Source organism: Ursus maritimus, unplaced genomic scaffold (assembly GCF_017311325.1).
Source record: "Ursus maritimus isolate PB19 unplaced genomic scaffold, ASM1731132v1 scaffold_12, whole genome shotgun sequence".
Classification (NCBI taxonomy): Eukaryota; Metazoa; Chordata; class Mammalia; order Carnivora; family Ursidae; genus Ursus; species Ursus maritimus.
Genome location: NW_024423564.1, coordinates 51,214,040 through 51,237,809, shown reverse-complemented (window position 1 = coordinate 51,237,809; position 23,770 = coordinate 51,214,040). Strand labels below are relative to the sequence as shown.

The following is a 23,770-nucleotide window of genomic DNA, read 5'->3' as shown; positions in this document are numbered from 1 at the left end:
ACAGACGCATGAAAAGATGCTCTACACTCCTTCTTAAAATTAATTATCAAGATGTTCATCAAACTTGGGCCACACACAAATTCCTAGTATTAGAATATGCTAATGGAAAAAAATAAAGAATGGCATAAATACATGTAGTACAAACAGCCTCGTAAATTCCTTTTCAGAATGGCATGGACGACATCGGAAGGAAGAGGGAGGGAGACAGAGATAAACAGATAGACCTGTCAAGGAGATATGCCTTCCTTGCAAGTTTTTGAGAAAACTATATTACAGATGGCTGCATATTCTAAGTTTACATATAGATAGTATACACAACAAATTCTCCTTACATTTCTGTAGAACTTTACTAATGGATAGTGAAATTCATTTGAATGAAAAAGAAAACATTTTTTTCCTTAAAAAAGGAATAAAGTATAGGCTTATCTTAAATTAAGATATATTATAAAACAATAACTATTAAAAGCATTATCTAAAAACAGAAAATTAAAATTGAAGCACAGAGTATTTCCCAAAATAGAGCTGGGATTCCACTGAAATAGTCACTAACATTTGTTTTCATATTACACCTTCTTTAGTGGTGAGATTGTGAGGTTTCAAAGTTTTTGTAGTTTGTTGTAATGCAAATGTTTTAGCTTAGGGTAGGATCTTTTTTTCCAAGTTCAAAGAGCCTGTGGTAACAAAGCAATATCCTGTTGAAGCGCAATGTCAGGTACAAAGTCAAGGTGCCAAAAAACGAAGTAACCCAGAACTTCCTGGCAGCTAACAGAACAGGGAGGAGGCAAAGACAGCTTTTAAGGGCGAGCGAGGGACTCACACAGTTAACAAAGACCAAAGTCTCAAGAAGGGCTCTGGGGCTGATAAGAGGATTCACTAGGTGTGTAACTGGGTAACGCACTTCTCTGTTTGGGACATCAGTTCCCCCCTAAACAACTGCAATAGTTGAATTAGGTAAACTCAGGTCTCGTCCAAGTCCCCAATTCTACCATTCCAGATTCTGAGCCAACTGGAGAGACCTACAGGAAAAGACTAGAACTCAGTGACATGCCCCCTACCTAGACTGCCAGCTGCAAAGACACGTTTCAATGCTGGATCACAGAGCCAACCCCCAGGCCACAGAAAGCAAGATTACACTTTGAAAAACAAATCCAAATATAGTCAGAAGGCTCAGCTGGGTGGGGTGAATGTTTCCCTAAATCTGGGGCGTGAAATCTCACATGCCACACACCTCTCCCCTTAAGGTGAGACCTGGGGTGAGTACAGAAAGAAGAAAAAAAAGTCAGCCCTAGTATGACTATCAAAGAAAACAGATCTGGTTCAACTGCTGCTGAGAAAAGCATCCAGGCCATTCTGGAATGTTAACAACTCTACCAACTTCCCAAAGGAAACAGCAGCCAAAATACTGGAGAGAGCCCCTGAGATCCCCGAGGGCTTTTCCAGCAGGTCCCTACATTCTGTTAGCACCTGAGCGAATCTACTGATCTCATCATATCTATGTAAATTAAGATCCTTTTCAAAAAGTATTCACACTGTTTATAAGCTCCTTTGCTAAATACACATTCACGTCTGCTTAACTAGTATCCAACAAACCTATTTTCACTTCTGGGTACAGAGCAAATGGGCTTATAAACTCAAGAGACTACAGTGGAATACTGACTGTCTATGCCACCTCAGGAGACCATGTGACATTTAAGAAAGTCTACAGTATAGGAGAAGAGGCAAGGACCCATCAGGAGAAAAATTAGAGTCCCACCCACTAGACAAAATTCCTTAGGAAGTGGATCAAAACATCTACCCCTTGAGAGCAAGACCAACCTAGAATTTCTAGAGAACCACTTCAAGCGGAGTTTCTCAAACTCTTTAGCTGCAACTTTTAATAAGAAATAGTTTATTGTATCATGACCTAGTATATACACTTGCATATCTCAAACAGAAGTTGTGAAAAAACAATATTATTAAGATAGATGTATATGCTGATATTACCTATTCTCGCCTGTTTCTTTTTTTAAACAAATTTAAACAAACTCACTAAATTAAATTCATAACCATGACTCACCACTTGAAAAACTCTGCTGTAGGATACTAACTCTATGCAAAATACCCTCTGCGTCATAACGATGTCTTTTCTAAAATGTGCCAGAAGAAGGTGATCAAATTCATCTTCTATTTCAAATACTGAAAAAGTCTTTTCTCATACCAAGCAAATACAAAACTTACCAATTACAAAATGACTACAAATCTTCTTAGTAAGTGACTCAGGGCTCCAGGCTAACTGTCATTACCCCCCCCCCCCCCCCCCCCCGCAAGAGGAAGCCAGACAGGCACCCATACCTCATCCGGTAGTGGAGCCGGAGCGATGTCTTGTCATCAACAGTGATGGTGCGATTCGGGGCATACCAGAGCTTGGTGTTCTCATCATACAGAGCAAAGAGGTTGTGACACAGAGGAGAGATACCTGGGGTTAAATAAAGAACATATTAGAAAATTAAAGATAGATACATTAAGCCATCTGTTTCCAAAGCACGCCATAAGCAAAGACAAGGAATTCTCTTATCTGAAGAATCTAGGTCACGTTTTTATCATCTTAGGGCAAATATGACTTCCAACCATGTTCAGTCAGGCAGTTTTAATCATGATAATTAAGAACCATGGCTCCCCAGGAATATGTACTGCAGCTCCTGGCAAACCAGATTAAACCCATTTTAAAATAAAAGTCTAATGATTTCTCATCACGTTGTCTATGACAGTCTTAACAAATCCTGCCTAAAAGAAAAAATATGCCAGCCCAGACGTTCCCAGATCCCACCAACGTGCACCTTGTTAATCCCAGAAACATTCCTGGAGTATGGGAAATCCCCAATCCATCTCCTACAGAAATATTTTAACAATTCTAACACACTCTGATTATGCATTAAACATGCCAAGTTCCCGGCAGTAGCACACGAAATCATGTGTTAGAATAAATAACCAAAGTGATTTTTGTCAGTAATAAAAATCTATCACCATTAATAATAAATATACTTCTTAAGTACTCTGTATAGTTATCATAAATATTTCTTATTAGTAGCCAACTAACAAGATATATGCTTAACTCCCACCCCAACCAACTGCCTCCTTTGATACAAGAACAATTAAAAAGATAAAGGAGATTATGAAGCCAGGAAAGCACCTTTCCACTTACTTCTGAGCCTGTAATTAAAATTACACAGGCCTGCAATCTAAAAGCATGGTGGAAGGGAAGAAGGTGATTGCACATAATCAATTATGACTGATATTTTCATGCATGGCCAGGCCTCAAGCTAAGATACAGTCAACTAAAAAATATATGGAAATCTAAGGTAATCCACATTTCCCAAAACAGACATCTGAAAGGAGACTGACGCTGACAGGGACCCTCATCGGCCCTGCCTGTCTGTTTAGGCACCAACTCTCTCCAGTGCACATACTGCGTGAAGATGCAACAGATGCCTTGGCATCCTGATGCCCCTCTCGCTGGAAAGTCCTCAATTCTTGCCTCTCAAGGTATCTGGACTAACCCCTCAGAAGTCACTCCCCCTTATAACAGAGAAGATAGGGTAAACTTCAAAGAGCATTTTTCCTTGGGAACAAAAGCAAATGAGTTTTAGATCCAGTATTGTTAAGGTTATGTTTTAGTTATACTATAGTTTTTCATTCATGAATTGGCCTTTCTGTACTGGCCTGGAAACCCAGCCTCTCTTCATATGTAGGCAGATTTGAATGTGAACTGACACGTACATATTGAAGCATAATTTATTTGTAGTCATGAATCTGTATTCTACCACAGGTCTGATTCTAATAATATTCGTACTTATAAAGAGGATGATCAAAGACAGCTTTTTATACAAAAGTACTGAAAAAAGGTAGCAACACCACTAACGTTTACTGAGCGTTAAGTGTCAGGCATCAGGCTAACACACTCTACACCAATTATCTTTTAACCCTCCTAACACTTAATGAGGTAATTAATGTTTTTGCCATTTTACAGGTGAAGAAACTGTGGCCTCCTGAGATTTAGTCTGATTCAAGGCTTCTCGGCTAATGCAGAGTTAAGATTCAAACCAAGACAGAGCTACTGAGGAAGTAAAATAATGAGAGCTGAAAAAACAAAAACTGACCACATATTGAGTGGACAACAGGGAAGAAAACAATACTGCCTCCAAATAGCACTTACTATAATAACAACCAGAGCTATAAGAATATGTGGCATTCCGTACTCATATACTTTTAAAACTAATAAATGTTTGCAACATTCCCGAGTCAGTTATCAAAGAGCCCACTCATTCTCTCCAGACTGGGCTTAGAAGCTGGTGCCCCACACTGACTGGCCCTGAGCCCAGAGCTACAGCAGGCTCAGGGGCTGCGTCTACCCGCGGACTTAGGCTCTCCCCTCGTCGCCTGTAGCAGCAGCCCCTTGCTCTCTCATTAACTGCAGTCCAACAATTCTGTACAAACACCATGGCAGCACTAACAGAATAAACACTATAAACCAAACCTCAAGGGAAAAGAGAAAAAAAACACAACACCTTAAAAAAATACATTAGAAGCACTAATTTACATCCAGTTGTTTTGCTAATTACAAACACTTTTAAAGGTAATGTCTAAAGCTGGTTCCTTAGATACTTTGCTATCTAGTCAAAATAACTTTAAAAGATTAATACATTTTCCCCCTCATAATCTACATAGCTCAGCCAATTTTATCCAGTGTCATTTTCAGTTAATAAGGGCCTACCCCTCACTCTTCCCTGTAGCACCAACCTCTCCCCTTTTATTGGAACTCTGGTATTTAAAGCGTTTGAGGCAGAGACATATATAAAAAAAGAAAAATGGGTTTCTAGACAAGCTGTATCACAAACTAGGTAGGTATTTCTTGAAGTATCTATACTATCCCAACATAGCTGTTCTGAGGGCTAACGATGATATAAACAAAGCATGGATCAGACTGTCTGCCATCATTCCTAGTCATAATCATAAAATAAGTTGAGTTTTAAAAACAGCTTTATTAAGATATGATTTACAGATCATAAAGACTACCCATTTTAGGTGTAAAATTCAGTGAATTTTAGTATATTTACAGTTACACAACTATCACCACAATCCCAGTGGATCGGATCTTTAAGTTTCTATGATTTAACTTTACTAGTCACACATAAACGTAGGTAGACAAAAACTGTCACTGATCCCAAGGTCAAAGGATAACTAAGGGGGCTTCATTTTGTTATTCAGTTTGGTTTCTCACCTTCTGAGAGCAACAAGCTAACTTAAGTCAGAAAAGGCTCACTTGGCGGGGAAAAAAAAGACCATGTTGTTCACAGCCTCACTGCCCTTTCACAACCTGGCATTGTGACCAAGCCACAAAGTGACACTCAACTTCTCACTTCAAGTCAGCATCATGAGGAGGGAGCAGATTATAGTGGCAGAAGGATGGGTCATACTTTTCAGAAGAAGTTTTGAACAATCATTCAGATATTGAGAGATGCCGCTACTGAGTTTGTAACTTTGTACTAGCTGTTATTACTCATCTAGTGCTGATATTATTCCAATTTCCTAGAGGTAGGGGAAATAAAAACTGAGCCTCCACAGAAGGCAAGCATCATTCCTTGGTACCACAAGCTCATGAGTGACAGAGCAGGAATAAGCCACCTTACGATGAAGAAAGTGAAAAGTGAAACTCCCAGAATTAAAATCACTGGCCTACGGTCAAATGCAAGTAAGTAGCAGAGGCAGGGCAGAACCCCTGCCTCACGGAGCCCACACCTCTTTCCACTCAGCAGAGCTCCTGGGGGCAGAGACCCCGGGATCTGCCTGCAGGACGGCGTCCCCTGGAAATATACTTGTACTCACAACATTCCTGCGCGGCCCTGATGCAGAGCTCCTCTGCCGTGTACTCCCCGCTGCCCAGCCGGAGGGGCTCCCTGTCCGAAAGATAGAAGAGCACTTCCACCCCTGGCTCGGGGGCCTCCAGATTCACCTCGGTCTTCTTGGAGCTCCTCATTTTAGCACAGAAAGCCATGGCATTGCAGTCCTCTTTTATATTTAGATACTGTAGTGGAAGGAAAATGAGACGGTGGGGTCATTCTATGTGCTGAAGTTCAAGTGGTGCAAGAGAATGTTAGGAAGGTAATGTAAGCAGGCAGAAATACCTCTCAAACAGGTACCTCTCCCTGCACCTTCCCTCTCTGAAAATCGAATGCATCAGAACATATGAGAGGTGAAACTATCCATTTTAATTACGAACATAATCAATTATGCATTCTAATTATGATGAGACCATGCTCTCAAAAATAGGAAAAATTTTAGACACAGCCTAAATTTGTTTTCTCTATTTGCACACAAGTGGTATTTGAAAAATGTGGCTCATTCTGGAACCACTGATGTTAATGTTACTAATGCTGCTAGCTCTACTGGAATCATTTCACTTTTGAATTGACCGATGGCACAGATCACACCGTCTTTCAACTTCGTCTACCTCCCACTAACCGGCAAGCTCAGTGAGGGCATGAACCATGTCTTATCCACCTTCATGCCCCCAGAGCCTAGCCCAGGGCTGGCTCTTACATGGTACACACAGAGGGACTACCGATTCAGGTTCACGAGCCATATGGAAGGGTCTTGAAAATTAATGAGCAGAGCCAGGTCCCTGTCACTCCACAGGTAGGTAGGAGGACAGGCAGCACTTTGTGACAGCAGAATGAGGGCTGGAAGCTTTGCTTTGAAGAGGTCAGAACTTGGTGGTGAGAAACTTGTAAATAAGTCATTTATCTGCGCTCCCTCTAAAGGGAGGGCAACAAGGATCAAAGAGCCAGCCTCAGCAACTTAGCCTTAGACGAGGCAGAAAGGAGGGGGAACAAGGGAAAGCTCTATACATTCTTTCTTTCCCTCACTCGGACACCAATCGCCTGCAAACTCATTTCCCTGACCCCAGGTTTCTACTTTCCTTCTGCCTGCCAAGCCAACCTTCACTTAGCCCTCAAAGTAATGTCTCTGTAATACATATCAGATCCTCCAAAGGCTCCCCATTAATCTACAAGCACAACCTCAAACTCCTCACAGAGGCCCTCCATCACCTGCCAGCTACCCACCCCCCAGCCTCATCTTCCATCACTCCTAGCCTCTGACTTCATGCCCAAAATCCACAAAGCTGCCATTCATTGTTCTTGTCACCCCAGCTCCCTCCCCATCCTGTTTTTCACACCTTCCTGCCTTTTGTCATCCTGATTACTCTACCGGGAATACTTTCCACCTCATCCTCTTCATGGCAAACTACAATTTTCTTTAGAACTCAGTTTGGACATTACCTCCTCCAAGAAGCACCTATGAACCTCCACCCCATCTCCTAAGTTAGATGCCCTCTCCCAAAATCACCTCGCTGCACTAACCACACTGGGTTATCACCATCTTATGCCCATGTCTGTCTCCCTCAATCACATATGCTGGGAGTTCCTTAAGGCCAAGGACCATGTCACTCATCCCTGTATCCCCAGTACCTGGCACAGAGCCTTACATTTAATAGGTGCTTGCAGAATGGCCCAAGGAAGTGCCTCAAAACAAGACAACTCACAGAGTGTGGACAAGAGCCACAGGTCTTTTCACTGAACTCAAGTGCTTGTGTATCAGCTGCCCTGGTAAGGCGATATACTTACAGGAGAGACATGAACCAGACGTGCCTCAATGCTACAAACTGAGAGGCACTTGAGTTTACTTGTTTCTTCTCCAATATAAACCTGAAAATCAGAATCTTCCAGAACACAGGCTGAAAGACTAGGCTCAGAACTTACCTTGAGGGTTCAGATCAACTGTCAAGCAAGAAAGTTTTCAAACCCAGTGCTGAGCCCTCAACTGCACCCCACAATGAAAAATAGAAACAGAAAACAAAGCAGCTGCAGTCTGCTTTACAATGTAAGATAAACCTTTGTCCTTGAGATCCTATACAGGCGTGGCGCGGGAAGAACTCAGAGATGGTGTTATACCCTTTCACCCTAAGGAAATAATCAGGTGAGTATACATAATTACATATGTACAAGGTGTGGCACCACTTAAAATAAGAAAAAACACAACTGACAACGTCCAACAGGAGACAAAACAAGAACTATCAACACAAAAGAATACTATGCAGCTATTGTTAGAAAAGGCAACATAAAGCTACATGTATCCACACTGGAAGATATATAGAACATACTGCAAAGTGGAAAAAAAGGCATAATATGTATATGATGATCCTTTTAGTCATACAAATGCGCAATATGGAAAAACATACAATAAACTGTTAAAGCGCTGAATATCTAGGAAGGATTATAAGGGAACTTCACCTTTTACTCTGGACCTCCTATACTTTCATACTCTTGGGATTTTTAAACCAGCACACTCAACTTCTGGAAATGAACAAAAATTAAAATACCAGTATTTTAAAAGTAAAGGATATAAGGGCAGGTAGCCCTATAAGTCTAAGATCAGTTTCATTATTCTTTTTAAAAGCTCTTTTCCTTTTGGCCCTTTTTTAAAAATATGCAAATGCACATACCTGCATTTATTCGGCTGTCCAATGTCCTCCAAAAAGCAGACGGATTTTCTTCTCTACTTTCCAAAGTCCTCTTAGAGCTGGGCTAAAGACAAGGATAAATAAATAAATCAGCTGCAGATATAATTGCATCAGAAAGTAAGAGGACACTTTTATTAAGGAAGCAGCCCAAACCATAAGTGGGCAGGAAAAAGCATTTGGGAGGAAGAAGGGAAAAAAAAAATTGATGAGGACACTGAGAGGACGGAGAGGCATCTCAGAAGATGATATTTTCACTGCTTCAAGAAAGGAAGCCAGGGACTTCTGCTTCCTGGCATAGAGCGCCCTGTCTAGTGTAAGTGAGGACCGTGTGCCTTTTCCGTCAACAACTTCTCTCCTGAGGCTGTGAACAATAGCTTAGGACACCCAAAGACATGCACTTTTACTTCCCATTTCCATTTCCTTTAGAATTACCCTCCTCCCAACCAGTTCTGTCCTTGGCCTCGTTTTAATGGTTGAAATATCATGATACGGTGAAAGGGGGAAGGTCTAGGAGTAAATCTAATGAGAAATGTTTTTAGTTCACAAATATTTTTTGAGCCATTCTTACTTGAAAACTTAGGTAGCAACATAAAAATTCCAGCTTGATTCTGTAGAATTAAAGTACCTGATCCCATCTTCTTCATCACCAACCACCACCACCTGCCCCCAAAACACACACAGCTCTGTATTAACAACTTTCCAGATGCCTCTCACAAATTCTTTTTTAATAGTAGAATCAAATAATTTTTGCAAATAAGGAGTAACCACCCTTAGTGGTATGAAAGTGGTTTCTGAGTTAATACAGATTACTGTTTTCTGTTGGTCATTCAATATATTTTATCAGAATTCTACTTTAGGAAGTGCACAGTCCCAAGCAGTACACGGCAGAAGTACAAAGGGAGTAGGCAGAAGGAGATGAGGATGGGATACATCCAAGGCTACAGGCCAGCGTTCCCACAGGACCTTACGATCGAAGTGGAAGATGGCACAAATGAAAACATAAAAGCAATCTAAAATCAATCATGTCACAACGTCATCTTCTGGAGGCCAGGCAGAGGATACAAGTGTGATTTCTGAATGACGACTTCGACTTAGCTATTTTGACATGGACCATTTTAACAAGATTCAAAGAACAAATCATTATACTCCAAGCTTTTAAAAATTTAATATAATCAATTGTTTAATTATGTGAACAGATACCCTGCCCCGCATCAAAAGAGCAATGTGAAATTAGTTACATGATAATTAACGCCTTGCTTCGGCTCAGAAACAGAGTTTCAGATGTCACATTTAGGAAATTCATTATTTTCAAGCAGTTCTTCATTGCCAGAAACCGACCTATATTGGGAGGCCACAATAAAGAACATGAGCAATATGGCCCCTGCTTACATGGAGCTTACAGTCTACAGTGGAATCAAACAAAGCAGCACATAAAGAGGTAATTATAAAGAGCTTAAAATGCAACGAAGGAGAAAGAGAGAGATATAAGAAGAAGAATGTCTCCTAGAGTGGGATTCAAGAGGGAAGTAATACTGAGCTGAAATATAAGAGCTATCCGGGGAGGGGCACCTGGGTGGCTCAGTCGTTAAGCGTCTGCCTTCAGCTCAGGCCATGATCCCAGGTCCTGGGATCAAGTCCCACATCAGGCTCCTCCGCTGGAAGCCTGCTTCTTCCTCTCCTACTCCTACTCCTCCTGCCTATGTTCCCTCTCTCGCTGGCTGTCAGTCTCTCTCTGTCAAATAAATAAATAAAATCTTAAAAAAAAAAAAAAAGAGAGAGATATCTGGGGAGGTGGGGAAAAAGCAGTCTGGGTAAAGGATTAGCATGTGCAAAGGCCCTGTAGAGGGAAGGGGCTAGTCTCATCTCTCCAGCTTCATAAATGGGGAAATCTTTCCAATATTCCTTTATACCTGGGCAAAGAATAGCACTAGTTGGTTCATCAGCAGTATTTGCTAACAACATGCCTGGGGCCTCTCTGACTTTTCCTGGAAGCACGCCATTATGTGCCACTGCCAAGGAGGAATGAAAATTGATCAGATGGGCTCCATGCTCTAGAGCATTAAGAAGCCTGCCCCAAATCAGGAAAGGGACACATACTCAAAGCTTTTCAGATCAGGAAGAGAGCTGTAGGTTCCACTAGCCCCAAGCTCTTGAACAAAGACTAAGGCATAAATCCTTTTAGAACTCACAAAGGATTTTAAAATGCACCATCAGGTCACATATTATTACTTGAACTCAGGAGTCACAGGGTTGCTCTGAGCCTCATCTAAGATTCGAGGGTAGGTCAAAAATTACCAAGATTTTTCTAGAACTAGGATTCTATGAAAACCTGTAGTAAAGGAGAGCTTGGTTTTTCCATTGGTCCTTCTCTACTGCAAGCCACACTATACTGAAATCACAGCATACCTAATTTTCAAATTGATCTCCAGTATTACTGGACAGGACAATAAAATGGTATTGATTTGTAATGCTAGCCTAGAGATTGAACTTTTAGGGAAAACAGGATCAGTAACAGAATTTCTAGACAATATGCATTTACTATGATGTTTTTATATGCTGATTCAATAACAACAAAATCTCTGCTCTCAAAAAACTGACACTCTAATGATAAAAATGTAAAAACACCCATAAAGTACTTAAAAGACATGCTAGACACTATTCTAAGTACTTAAATCTAGGATTGCTGATCCACTTTATATGAAATGACATCTGTCCTCATTCAGGATGAGAAGAGTTTTTTGCTGCTACAGACTTTGTGCAAAAGCTTCATTTAAGTAACATTTCTTTCCACAGAAACCAACCAAGATGCTTTCTATTTATTTTAAGAACAGGTAGGAAAAGAGCAAGATCAGTTTATAAATACTCTGGATAATTCCAAGAAATCAATTCAAGTTTCTTGTTACAGATACAAAAAGAAAATCTTTAATGCTCAAAAAACTGACCAGTAGGAATCACACAATACCCTTTAAAAATAATATGATTCACTGGGTCCCATTCCCAATGCAAATGAATACAAGGAAGCTCAGGAAATGGGAAGAATAAAAGTTAGTAATCAAAAGCTTTTTGATGATAGCAGTGAATTCTTCCACACTAAATTTCAAGTTTTTGGGAAAAAAATTGCCTTTCTTTCTATGATAAGAGAACTGCTTTCATGGCTCAATGTTGTAGATGCTACTTTTCATTAAAAAAAAAAAATCAGGGAAATTTTGTAGAGTCTCACAATTCTTTGGTTTACAAAAGTCTCATACAGGAGACAAGTATATCTGATACATCTTGAATGAGGGAGAAGTAACAGAAACAAAACACAATTCTGTGGGTCTGAACAGGGCCTAGCTGCAACAGAGGAATATCACAACTATTTCCCAAGATGTTAAACTCATAGAAATCTATTGTCTGAACATGCAGAAACCCTCTTACATTGTCAAGGACAACTTCTGAAATACAGGTATCTATACAAGGGAAGAATATACAATTAAACTTTAAATGGTGAAGAGGCATAAAAATAAACCATGTTCATATTTGTAAGTATGATCAGAATAGGATGGCTTTTGGCCAAAGGCCACTGTCAGATCTACATGATAAAAACAGCCTGGATGATGGTTAAAATCAATGACAAGAGTCAGACTACAACAGTGTGGGTATCTGGTTGTCTTTACTAAAGAAACCATCACACACAGAGTGAGTTACTTTATGTACACCCTAAAGGAATCAAAGCTTTTGGTTTCTGAAGTAGAAAATACAAAATGTTGATAAGTTAAAGTGTGAACCCAGAAAAACTGAAAAGAAAAATGTTTAATTTAGAAATATTTCCTGAAATCAGCTGCTTAAAAAAATTTAAGACTAAATTTCTTAGACCTTAAAAAACTATTGCAGCAGGCACAGCCCTAAGGTCGATGAGGAAACCTAACGTAACAATACAAGCTCCAAGAGGGCAGGGACATTTGTCTCTTTTGTTTAGTGCTGATCACCAGCACATATTAGATTATCAATAAGTAGTTAAATGTAGTTGAATCTTGAAAACTCGAAGGTTAGGGGCACTAGCTACCGAGCCATCAAAAATCGGCATATAACGATTGATTCCCCCCAATTTAACTGTTGACTGGAAGCCTTACCAATAACACAAATAGTCACATTAACAGATATTTGTATGTTATATATATTACATACTGTATTCCTACAATAAAGTCAACTAAAGAAAATGTTATCAAGAAAATCGTAAGGGGAAAAAATACATTTACAGCACTACACTGTATTTATTTTTCAAAAAAAGTGTATAAGTGGACCCATGCAATTCAAACTTGTGTTGTTCAAGGATCACCTGTAGTTGTTAAAGGAAAGATGAAGGTCATAAGGTAAGCAACATTACCAAATCCATACACAACTAGCAAGTGTGACCCTGAGCAAATCCTTTTTTTTTTTTTTAAGATTTTACTTATTTATTCGACACAGATAGAGACAGCCAGCGAGAGAGGGAACACAAGCAGGGGGAGTGGGAGAGGGAGAAGCAGGCTCCCAGCAAAGGAGCCTGATGTGGGGCTCGATCCCAGAACGCCGGGATCACGCCCTGAGCCGAAGGCAGACGCTTAACCGCTGTGCCACCCAGGCGCCCCCTGAGCAAATCCTTTTAATCTCAGAGCCTGTTTCCTCATCCCTTAACCTGAGAGGAAACATCCTGCCTAAAGATTCAGAAAGATCTTTCAAAAAGTCTTCTTCAAGCTCCACAATGCCTTTTTCAAATGAGGTTGCTGATGTGAAAGTGCTCAGAAAGGCGGTAAGTGCTAAAGCAATATATTGTAGGCTTTATGGCAAAGGACTTAAGTGAGCTGTGAGCTTGTTTAAAGAACAAAGAATACATAGGAATTCGGAACAAAAGCTTGGCCATAAATCAAGTTCCAGTTCATAAATCGAGCAGAGCAGTGAAAAGAGTGAGTTGGAGTCATCCTGACCTGGGTACACATCCTGCCTTTCCCACCTACCAGCTGTAATCTTAGGCAAGCTACTTAACATCCTTAAACTTCAATGTTCTCAGTTATTAAGGGGAGGGGAGGAAAAATGTCATTTATCTAACACAGCTGTTAAGGGTTAAGTGAGTTAATACTCATAAAGTGCCTATTACAGAGCTGAGCAGGCAGCAAGCCTTCATATTCTGGCCATAACCTCTGCTAAACTGATTACATCTGGATGGGAACACAGTTCCAGTCAAGGAGAGGGAACTCCGGTCTATACGGACGGAGCATCTGCCACATCTCATGCGAGGAGCTGGGCACATACGTGCACTTAATTCTCATAAAAACAGGGGAGGTTTGAGGACAATCAATGGAAGTGCCAGAAGTCAAACACAGGACTCCTGATTCCAAGGGCCCTGTTCTTTCCACAGCGGGTAAAACCTGCTTTAAAACACCCCCATCACCCACATCACTGTCTTCTCTGACTATTTAGTATTTTCTCACAGCCTAACATCCACCTAGGAGACTGAACTCATTCCAAGGCTTTCCCTCCAGAGACTGACAGAACTGTCATTTAAAAAAAAAAAAATCACTGAAGCACCCAGGCCCAACCCACGTGCACATGGAACCTCCTTGAGGCCTAAGACACACGGTGAGCCAGGGAAGGTGTCTCTGCTTCCCTTCCGGTCTCATCACTAGGGACTCTGCACCCACAGGAACTTTGGAAGTGACCTGTGTCAGCTGCTCCCAGTACCCCCTGCCTTGCTGAGACCCAGAAGAAGTGCTCTGATGAAAGCATCACAAGATACTGTGCAGAGCTGATGGATTCCAGCCAAAAGGACAACATAATATAAATACAAAATCTGCTATTTTTTCTTGTCAGCAAGTCAGAATTATGGCTTTTCTATATGCCATTCCTGCCACACAGAATAACTCACTTCTAACTATAGCAGCAATTCCAGGAATACCGAGAACCGTAAGTGCTGCTTCATTTACAATAAACTTCTAGGGGTGATCAAACAATCAATGCCAACTCGATGGGTCAGGGCTCTCTGCACTGCTCCCAATGAGCCTGCTTACCCTGAGAGACAATTTCTGATCAAAGTAAATATAGTACTCTGCCTAATTAAAGTCAATAAGTATTTTCCTAAAAGCCACATTGTATCAAGAGGCTTTGCTACTTTTCTTCTTTTACCCCCTCACTAATACATCTATAATGTTATTAGAGAACACAGAATATAGGGGTCAAGAATATGGTGGCAGGAAACACTCCAAACATGGTGGGGAAAATGGCTTGTCTTCACCCTATGTGCTTTTCAATCATTCATCCCTAAAATACATATTAAGCCATCGCAATAAAACCTTACATTTGTACGGTACTTTATAGCTTAAAAAGGACTTTCACATCTATAACCACACTGGAGTCTCACAGCCCCTTTTGCAGATGAGAAGGTTCAGGTTCAGACATTCCCACGGTCAAGCAGCCAGTGAGTGGCAAGACAGAGCTCAAACACATTTCTCGGCCTCCAGCTTCACTGCCGTTTCTCCCTTTGCCACATTTCCTTGGTCAAGGCAGAAGCACAATTAAAATCTGAGCCCAGCACAACCTTACAGTCTATTAACAGCTGGCAAGATAAACAGATACATGGGGCACCTCCAGACAGTGGATGTGGAGGGATGCCGAGAGACAGGCAGTAGAAACAGCAGGAGTCAAGAAGAGAGGGCTGTGAAGTGATCAGGGAGAGTGGAATCTGTTCCCAGCTTTGAGGAAGACAGAAGATTTTAAATGACAGAAAGGAAGGGTGCGGCTTCTGGAAAAGCGCCAGGTGCAAAGCATATCACAGGGATGGATGTGTAAGAAGATGGGACCATGTGGGAAAGAGGGAGACAGCGTGGAAAGGTGAGGGAGGGTCCAACTGAGGACAGGGTCTGTGTGCCAGCTTCTTCCTGTGGGCAACAAGAGAAACCACCCATAGAAGGAGCCCTGGTTCCAGCCCTGTTCTGCCAGGACCTGTCTGGTCTTAAGCAAGCCTCTAAAGCCTTCTGAGCTGAAATACTGTGTAATAATAATAATAAAAAAATACTAGATGACCACCAGGTTCCTTAAAGAATAGGAGGTTTGAAACCATATTATGCCACACCCTAACACAGCTAATTTTTCATTAATTTTTATTTCCAAGATGACAAGCTTCAACAACCTCTTGCTGACAATACGTCTGACAAAGTTTGGGGGTAACCATAATTTAATAGAATACACAGGAAACAACACTGAATCCTCCCGCCCCTTGCTAACTTTTACTAACTTATTTGTGTGTCTATTGCATATTAACCTACCCTCCTCTGTTAATGGACTAAGCTCTTTTAGGGCAAAAACCCATCTAACATTTTTCCTGCAATTCTTTAACCACTCAGGGTTCTTGGGTGCAAACAATAGGAACCAGTTTCACTTACCTCAGGATAAAAATTAACTAAAAGAAAGATATAAGAACGCAGCCACGATCTTATTAGGACACCATTCTAGCATGGCTACCACTGGTCACTAGCCATTACCACAACTGGACTCCGGGCTCTGCGGCTTCCATAAATGAACTCAAGCCCCCTCCCCCCCCCGGCAATGTGTTTGCACCATTCCCTCCAGATTCAAAGTCCTTGGTTCCCTCCAGGGATCCAAGAGGCTGCACCAAGTTCATCCAGTCATGTGTCTGCAATTTCCTTCAACTTCCACAGCAACAACACATGATCACTCTAGAAATGAAAGGAGTTCAGAGCTAGACAATCCCCCAAATGGCAAATGTCCAGTCCAGTCCATACTCTCAAAGAACTCAGCTATTACCTCAAAAGACGGGTGAAGTTGGGGGAAAAAAATAAGAAACCTCAAGAAAAATGGTCCCCTACACCTCTCCTCAACCAAGGAACTATAATCAGTTTTTATGTTTAGCTTTAAAATAGTCTGCATCCAAGTCTCCAATCTTAAACTACCACCAGAGCTCTTCAGTGAACCATATTTGTAAAACGAGTAATGCACTTTGGCCTCATCAAGGCAGCAGACTTGATCACTAGGTCAACAGTCCAGAGCACTGAGCCACCTCTCATTCACCTGCCTGGTCTGTCCAGTTCAGTTGAGAATCTAGTAAGGGTTAGTTATACATCACTATCTGATATCCTGTGCTGACAGCCATCATTTACAACATCTTTCCAGACCTTTTTGACTATGATCCACAGTAAAAAATATATTTTACAGTATATTTGTGTGTGTGTGTCTGTGACAAAAAATTAGTTTCACAGAAAAATAGCTTTACTATACACAATTCATTCTAGTTTCTATTCTACACTATTTTCTTCTATTTAATACATTTTTAAAATGCTAAATAAGACCCTCAAAACAGATTTCACCATCCACTAATGAATAACCAGTTTGAAAAACACTGGTTTAAAGGACTCTACAAGACTACCAGCAATATTTACTTTATATTCACTGTTTATATATTTTTTTAAAGATTTATTTGAGAGTGAGAGAGCACACACAAGGGGGGTGGAGGCAGAGGGAGAGGGAAAGAGAAAATCCTCAAGCAGACTCTGCACTGAGCATGGAGCCTGATGTGGGGCTCGATCCCAAGACCCCAAGATCATGACCTGAATCGAAATCAAGAGTTTATAATCAATGTGTATACCTTCCTCAGCTGAACATAAAACGCTGAAATGTATTTTATCTGAAATTTCTGACTCCTAGAAAATCACTCCTCTTTCCCCACAGTGGATAGCATATCCCAACAGCCACACTGAGATTCACTGTACAATGTCACTCTCATAGTCTTTGTTTCACAATATAGTTCCTTCTCCCAGAAAGCTCTTCAGTTGGTTACCTTCAAAATCTATATAATGATGCCAGAGATTGAGAAAACACAGAAACTATATCCACAGAGCACAGAAGATCCATGTTTTAAATTTTGCCAATAACCACTATTCTTAAAACCCATGATTTATTCATAAACCCATGATTTATTCCCATAGTCCCCAGTTTCTAACTTTATAATCACAGTAAAGTTGATGCTTTGCAGGAACCTAAAGAATTCAAAATCCATTGTTTACTTCTCATCTATGCAAAATTTTCCATATATTTCATGTAGATAACCTCTATGAATGGACAGAAGAGGTCAGTGTATGGCCACCAATGGGAATTCTTGGGGAGTGGGAGCTAAGCAGGTCTTGAAGACTTAGATGATAGGTGGTATATATCATGGATTCGATTAGGAGTCCTTTGCATCAACTTTAATTATATTTCTCTACCAGTGAACTGAAAAAGGTAAACAGATACAGCTACCTTTCCTCAAGATAAATGATCACTTTATATTCTGCAAACCTCGATGAAACACTTTTTTGCACCCTTGTCCCAAACACATCCACAGCATGGCTCTATCCATAATTCTTTTATCAAATAGCCTTTGTCTAGCAGACAACACTTGAATTTAATCAAACTGTCATCCATCTCAATGCAAACTATTTAGTGGCAATGCCTGGTCATCATTCATTACATTTATTATTATTATTTTTTAAAGATTTGTTTATTGGGATGCCTGGGTGGCTCAGGTGGCTGGGCGTCTGCCTTCGGCTTGAGTCATGATCCCAGGGGGTCCTGGGATCGGGTCCTGCATCGGGCTCCCTGCTCAGCGGGGAGTCTGCTTCTCCCTTTACTCTTCCCCCTGCTTGTGCTCGTGCTCTCTCTCAAAAATAAACAAATAAAATCTTTAAAAAAACAATTCAAAAGATATGTTTATTTATTTGAGAGAGAGACAGAGAGCTCGAGCAGGGGGAGGGGCAGAGGGAAAGAATCCCCAACAGACTCCCCACTGAGCGCACAGCCTAACAGGGGTCTCAACCCCATGACCCTGAAATCATGACCCCCGCTGAAATCAAGAGTCAGATGCCTAACCGAGTCACCCAGGCGCCTCCACTCATTACATTTAATTTTCCTGCCGGAAAGCAGGGGGAGAGCAGTAGAGACTCCAGCTACGGAGCTTCTTGTAGCTGTCCTTTCAAGGGAATACATACGTCAAAAGACAGGAGGGGAGGATAATTTGCTAAAACTACTGTAGAGATAAATACTATGGTAGGATGTTGAAGACTAATTGGACTAAAAAGAAAAATATAAACATAATAACAACTACGAGGATAACTCACTCCTCGACATCATTCATGAAGTCATTACAAACAAAACTCATCATGAAAAGCCTATGGTACACAGCTGTGTGGGAAGAAAAGAATGCAAAAAAAGATTTATCATCAAAAAAGAATTAGCAACCCAAGACTGTGACAAGGTAATAACACATGATTAACTGCCAAACATAAGACATACAAAACCAAGGCAAAAGAGCATGTTCAGAGAAGATGTGAGGTGGGGGCTGGTGTAGTTAGTCCAATCCAGAAGGCTTCATGGAAAACTAGCATGTGGAGTTATAAACACTTAGGTCAAGAAGACTCGAACCAGAACAGTGGCTCTGCCACTTAGTAGCTGGGTTCAAGTTACTTTTTAATTTTCTGTGATTGTTTTCTCACTTGAAAATAAGGATAATAGTAATTATTTTTCAGGATTGTTTTAAACTCTGTGAGAGGGGCGCCTGAGTGATTCAGTTGGTTAAGCATCTGCCTTCAGCTCAGGTCATGATCTCAGGGTCCTGGGATCAAGCCCTCTATCAGGCTTCCCTGCTCAGCAGCGAGTCTGCTTCTCCCTCTCCCTCTGCCTCTGCGATATCTCTCTCTTTCTCTCTCAAATAAAATCTTTAAAAAAATAAACTCTGTGAGAAATAATATATATAGGTCTCATGGTACAACTGGCCCACAGTAGGTATGCAGTAGTATGAGGATTATGAAGGAGGTGGGATTTGAACTGGGCCTTTCAGGATGGGGAAGATACAAACAGGATGAGAATAGGAGCTGAGGGGAACATTCCAAATAAAAGAAACATGAAGAAACAGAAGAAGGAAAGGGGGAGTCCCTCTTGGGAGACTAAACAGAAAGTCTGTGTAGAACAGAAAGAAATGAGGAAAGGAAGAAAGCTGAGGTTGATTTACAGTGGACCACAAATGCCAACTAAAGAGTCTGGACTTTCCTCTGAGGAGACGATGCCCAAGAAGAACTCAAATCTCCAGACTCAGACAAATTCCTCTGAAGCAAGGAAGTCCCCCGGTAATGTGAATGTGTGTTCGGTGGGGGTGGGGGTCCTCAGACACAAGGAGTGATGAGAAAGGGCACCGGGACACCTGAAATTCATTGTGGACAAGTAATATCCTTGAAATGAACCAACCAGTCCTTCATGGATATATAGGACTGGGCACTGAGACTCCCCAACCCTCTTTCCTCAGTGTGAACATCCAGGACAATAAAAATTAGCTGACAAAATAGCCCCAAATATTGCTACTGTAAGAGCTAGTTTGAATATTCATTTGGAAGATCCATGCTTTAACCTCATCTTACTACGCACATGTGCACGCAACTTTAAAAAAAAAGAGAGAGAGAGAAGCTAGAGGTTTTCTTCTGCAAATTACACTGTGAATGAGTCAGAAAAAACTTTCCCATTGCTTGTGTCTTCACAGCTGAAGCGCCTGGCTGGGACATTTACTAACAGCACTGGGGGAATCAACATTCTGCTGCGGTGATTCACCCTTCTCCACGGGTACAGTCCGAGGGAGGAGTGCACAGGGCTACCCTTGGGAGTCACTCTGAATTATTTTTGTAACATCTTGTCCTTGGATAAAAGGGAACACAGTGTCAAAAATAGGAGGTCGGGAGGTCATCTATTACTCAGTGGAGTTGTTTACGCAGCCTTGTTTCCCTATTATCCAGAATTCAGTGTTTGGATAACTGACAAACAAGGTACCCATGTTTCCAGAGATCTAAATATAGAATTTACAAAAACTATGTTGAATGGAAATTAATCTGCCTTTGATAATTCAGAACACCATATCAGACCTTCCTAGGCCTCACAATCATGATTTTGACCGATTTTCATTTCACAAAACTATGAGGGGTGGAATGGGATGGGGGGAATCTAGTTAGTGGAATTTGCATAAACAAGATTCCTTGTACTATCATCCATTTAAACAGATAGCCTTCATGAACTTGCATGAATGTTTTATCAGCTCACAGAACTCTCTGAAGTGTGTCCAGCCAGGTGTTGCCTGAACATTTCTGGTCTTGGCCAAAAGAAATGTGTTTGTCCGATGGATTATTACACTTGTACACATAGCTAATAAGTAGGACCACAAACCTGGTCCTGAGATGCCAAATCTCATGAATCCTACATGGCATGAAAATAAATATTAATGAATGAACCTCTGCCTTTTTAGCCTTTCTCCCAATGAATGCAAAAAAGCAAAGTTGGCCTAACTGTTCATAACCATTATGTAATCAAAATCAATACGAAATCAATAAACACACAATCAATAAATACAATTATATGCTTTTTACAGCTTACAAACCATCTTCCATACATAATCTCCATTAATCCTCACAATTTTAAATATCATTCCTCAAATTTTACTCATAAGCAAACTAAGGCCTATGGATACTAAGTGACTCATGAAAGGTCTAAAGAAAAAATGACATGGTGAAAAGGTCAAATTTTACCAATAGTCAAATTAAAATAACAGGATGCCATGTTTTTCCCATCTGATCAGTAAAGGTCATGTAGTTGTTTTTAAATGCAATTCAAGCCTGGATTAAGTACAGGTATAAGTTACTATCACATTCAAACTATAAAAGTTATTTAGACTCATGTTAATAAAAATATACATTTAACAATACAGATGGATATCACTGAAAGCATAAGTTCCTCTCCCTATTTCCCAGAGATAACCACTATTCAGTTTTTGGAGCAACCTTCCTTGAGGACAATTTGGCCCCACATGTCTATTTGTATTTAAAAATCCTCATGTTTTGGTTCAGCAACCTCACATTAATGAAAAAAGCAGGTTACAAAATAGCACGTAGAGGATAGTCCCAGCTACACTGCATAGTCACATGCACATAACCCTAGAGAGAGAAAAAAGATGGAGGATGGGAAGGACACAGTAAGAACATACTACTACTACTACTAATAATAATAATAAATAAAAGTAGATAAGAGCATGGAAAAAAAATTACCTGTGTTAACAGTGATTATTTCAGGTGCTTGTAGACTGAGGATTAGTTCATTTTGCATGCTTTTAAAGATTTTCTAAGAATCCTATGGCAACCACTACTCAAATGGGGGGGGGGGAATAATTCCCCCAGGTTACACAGGGAGTTGGGGGTTGGGACTGGGATTCAGGAGAGCTGATTCTAGTCCACCATTTAGGCCATCATATCAATATGTCACTCTGCCTGCTGTAATTTTTAATACAGTTCAGAAGTTACTAACGACCAAAAGCAATTAAGAGATGTGACAAGGCAAAATGTAATTATTTGCTAATGAGTGACAGAGATACTAAGTACTATGACTTCAGAGGAGAAAGAGATCATTCTAGTCAGAGGTCTGGACAGGTAAAGAGAAGTGAGCTCCATTCCAGGTGAAGTTAAAGGTGCGATCCCAGGCAGCAGACAGAAAATCAGCAAGCCACCATTGGGGGCAGGTGGCACAAGACTCATCCACAGTCATGCAGAGAGGCAGGAGACAAGACTGAGGAGGTAGGCTGAGGTCAGACTGAGATGGACGGGATAGCAGCGCAGTGGAGAGAGGTCCTGGGACTCACAGGCTGCTTACACGCAGAACTGGTTAGCCCCAATCATTGTTAACTGCTTTGTCTTCTTCCACTTCACTCCATCATTCTATGATTTCTTTCTCAAATTAGGGCAACAGTCTCCTGAAAAGTTTCCACCGTCCTTCTCATTCCTCTAGTTCTGTCTCCACAAGGTAGCCAGTCATATTTCTAAACTGCAAAATCTAAAAACCTTGTGCTTCCTCTTTCCTACTCTCTTCAGAAAGACAGCCTTCAAGGCTACGTGTGATCTAACCTTCTGTGGTTTACTGCCATTTGTACCTGGACTCCAGCTGTGCTGCGTCACGCAGGCAAACTTCCCTGACTTGGCCCATCTGCCAGGTCACAGCAACATCGCAGCATCCTATGCTTACCTTTACAGCAGCATTTATAATCCTGCTCTGTAACTGTCTACAGAATTGTGTCTTCTCCATTGCCTGTGAGCTCCCTGAGAGCAGGGACTGTAGCTGTTAGCAGGCTGTATGCAGCACCAACAACAATGCCTAGTGTATAGCAGACAGTCAATAATTACCTATGGAAGGAATGCTTAAACACTTCCTTTTCTAGGTGCCTTCCCTGACCACCCCCACTTCCCCCTAGAAGTACTCACCCAGTCTATGTGAACACAATATACCGGTCTGCATTTTAGAAACTTTTATAACATTAAATGTGTAGTTATATGCCTAACTGAATTATGAAAAACAATTCAACTTCGTATTTTTATATCTTCCCCTCACCATGGTACCCATGGTACCCATGAAGGAGCCCACAGCTAATTCTTCTTTCTCATAAGGAAAAACATACTCAGATTTCTCAGTGTGCTGGGAGCTGCCTAGGATGGAAATGATGAAGTCAAATATGGTACATCAAATCAATTCACTTGGGCCAGCAAGTGGGAAAACTCAAGTTCATAGTAGGTACGGACCAAATGTTGATTTCTGTTACAGAAGCATGACAAATTGAGAACCAAAACTATAGACTAAGTTTTAAAATATTCTGTTAACTTACAATTACATTGCCCTGTGAATGCATTTAAATATTTTTATTGTTTTAAAGTGTACACTTCAGTGGTTTTTAGTATATTCATAAATATATGAATTCTAGAACATTTTCATCACCCTCAAAAGTAACCCCATGCCCATTAGTGGCCCTACCACATCCCGTGGCGATCATTAATCTATGTTGTCTATTCTGAACATTTCATATAAATGGAATCATGTATGCATTCATATTGTTTGGGTTTTTTTTGCTATTGAGTTGTATGAGTTTTGTTTATATCTAGGATATTAATCTCTTATCAGATACATGATTTGCAAATATTTTCTTCCATTCAGTAGGTTGCCTTTTCATTGTGTTGATGGTTTCCACTGCTGTGCAGAGGCCTTTTAGTTTGATGTAGTCCCAATTGCTTGGTTTTGCTTTTTGTTGTCTTTGCTTTTGGTGTCAAATTCAAAAAACTCATCCAAGACTAATGTCACGGAGCTTACTGCCTATGTTTTCTTCCAGGAGTTTTATAGTTTCAGGTCTTACATTCA

General features: G+C 40.7%; 1 protein-coding gene across 1 annotated transcript in view; it reads right to left on the bottom strand.

The window, feature by feature from the left end:
- JAK1 (Janus kinase 1) overlaps positions 1-23,770 on the bottom strand; it is a 125,547-nt gene that overhangs the window by 41,020 nt on the left and 60,757 nt on the right. The window contains exons 2-4 of the mRNA XM_040627203.1: positions 8,540-8,621; positions 5,863-6,061; positions 2,332-2,455 (exon numbers count right to left, since the gene is read on the bottom strand). Of these exons, the coding sequence (XP_040483137.1) occupies positions 2,332-2,455; positions 5,863-6,061; positions 8,540-8,545 (329 nt within the window). The 5' untranslated portion in view covers positions 8,546-8,621. The remainder of the gene's footprint in view (positions 1-2,331; positions 2,456-5,862; positions 6,062-8,539; positions 8,622-23,770) is intronic.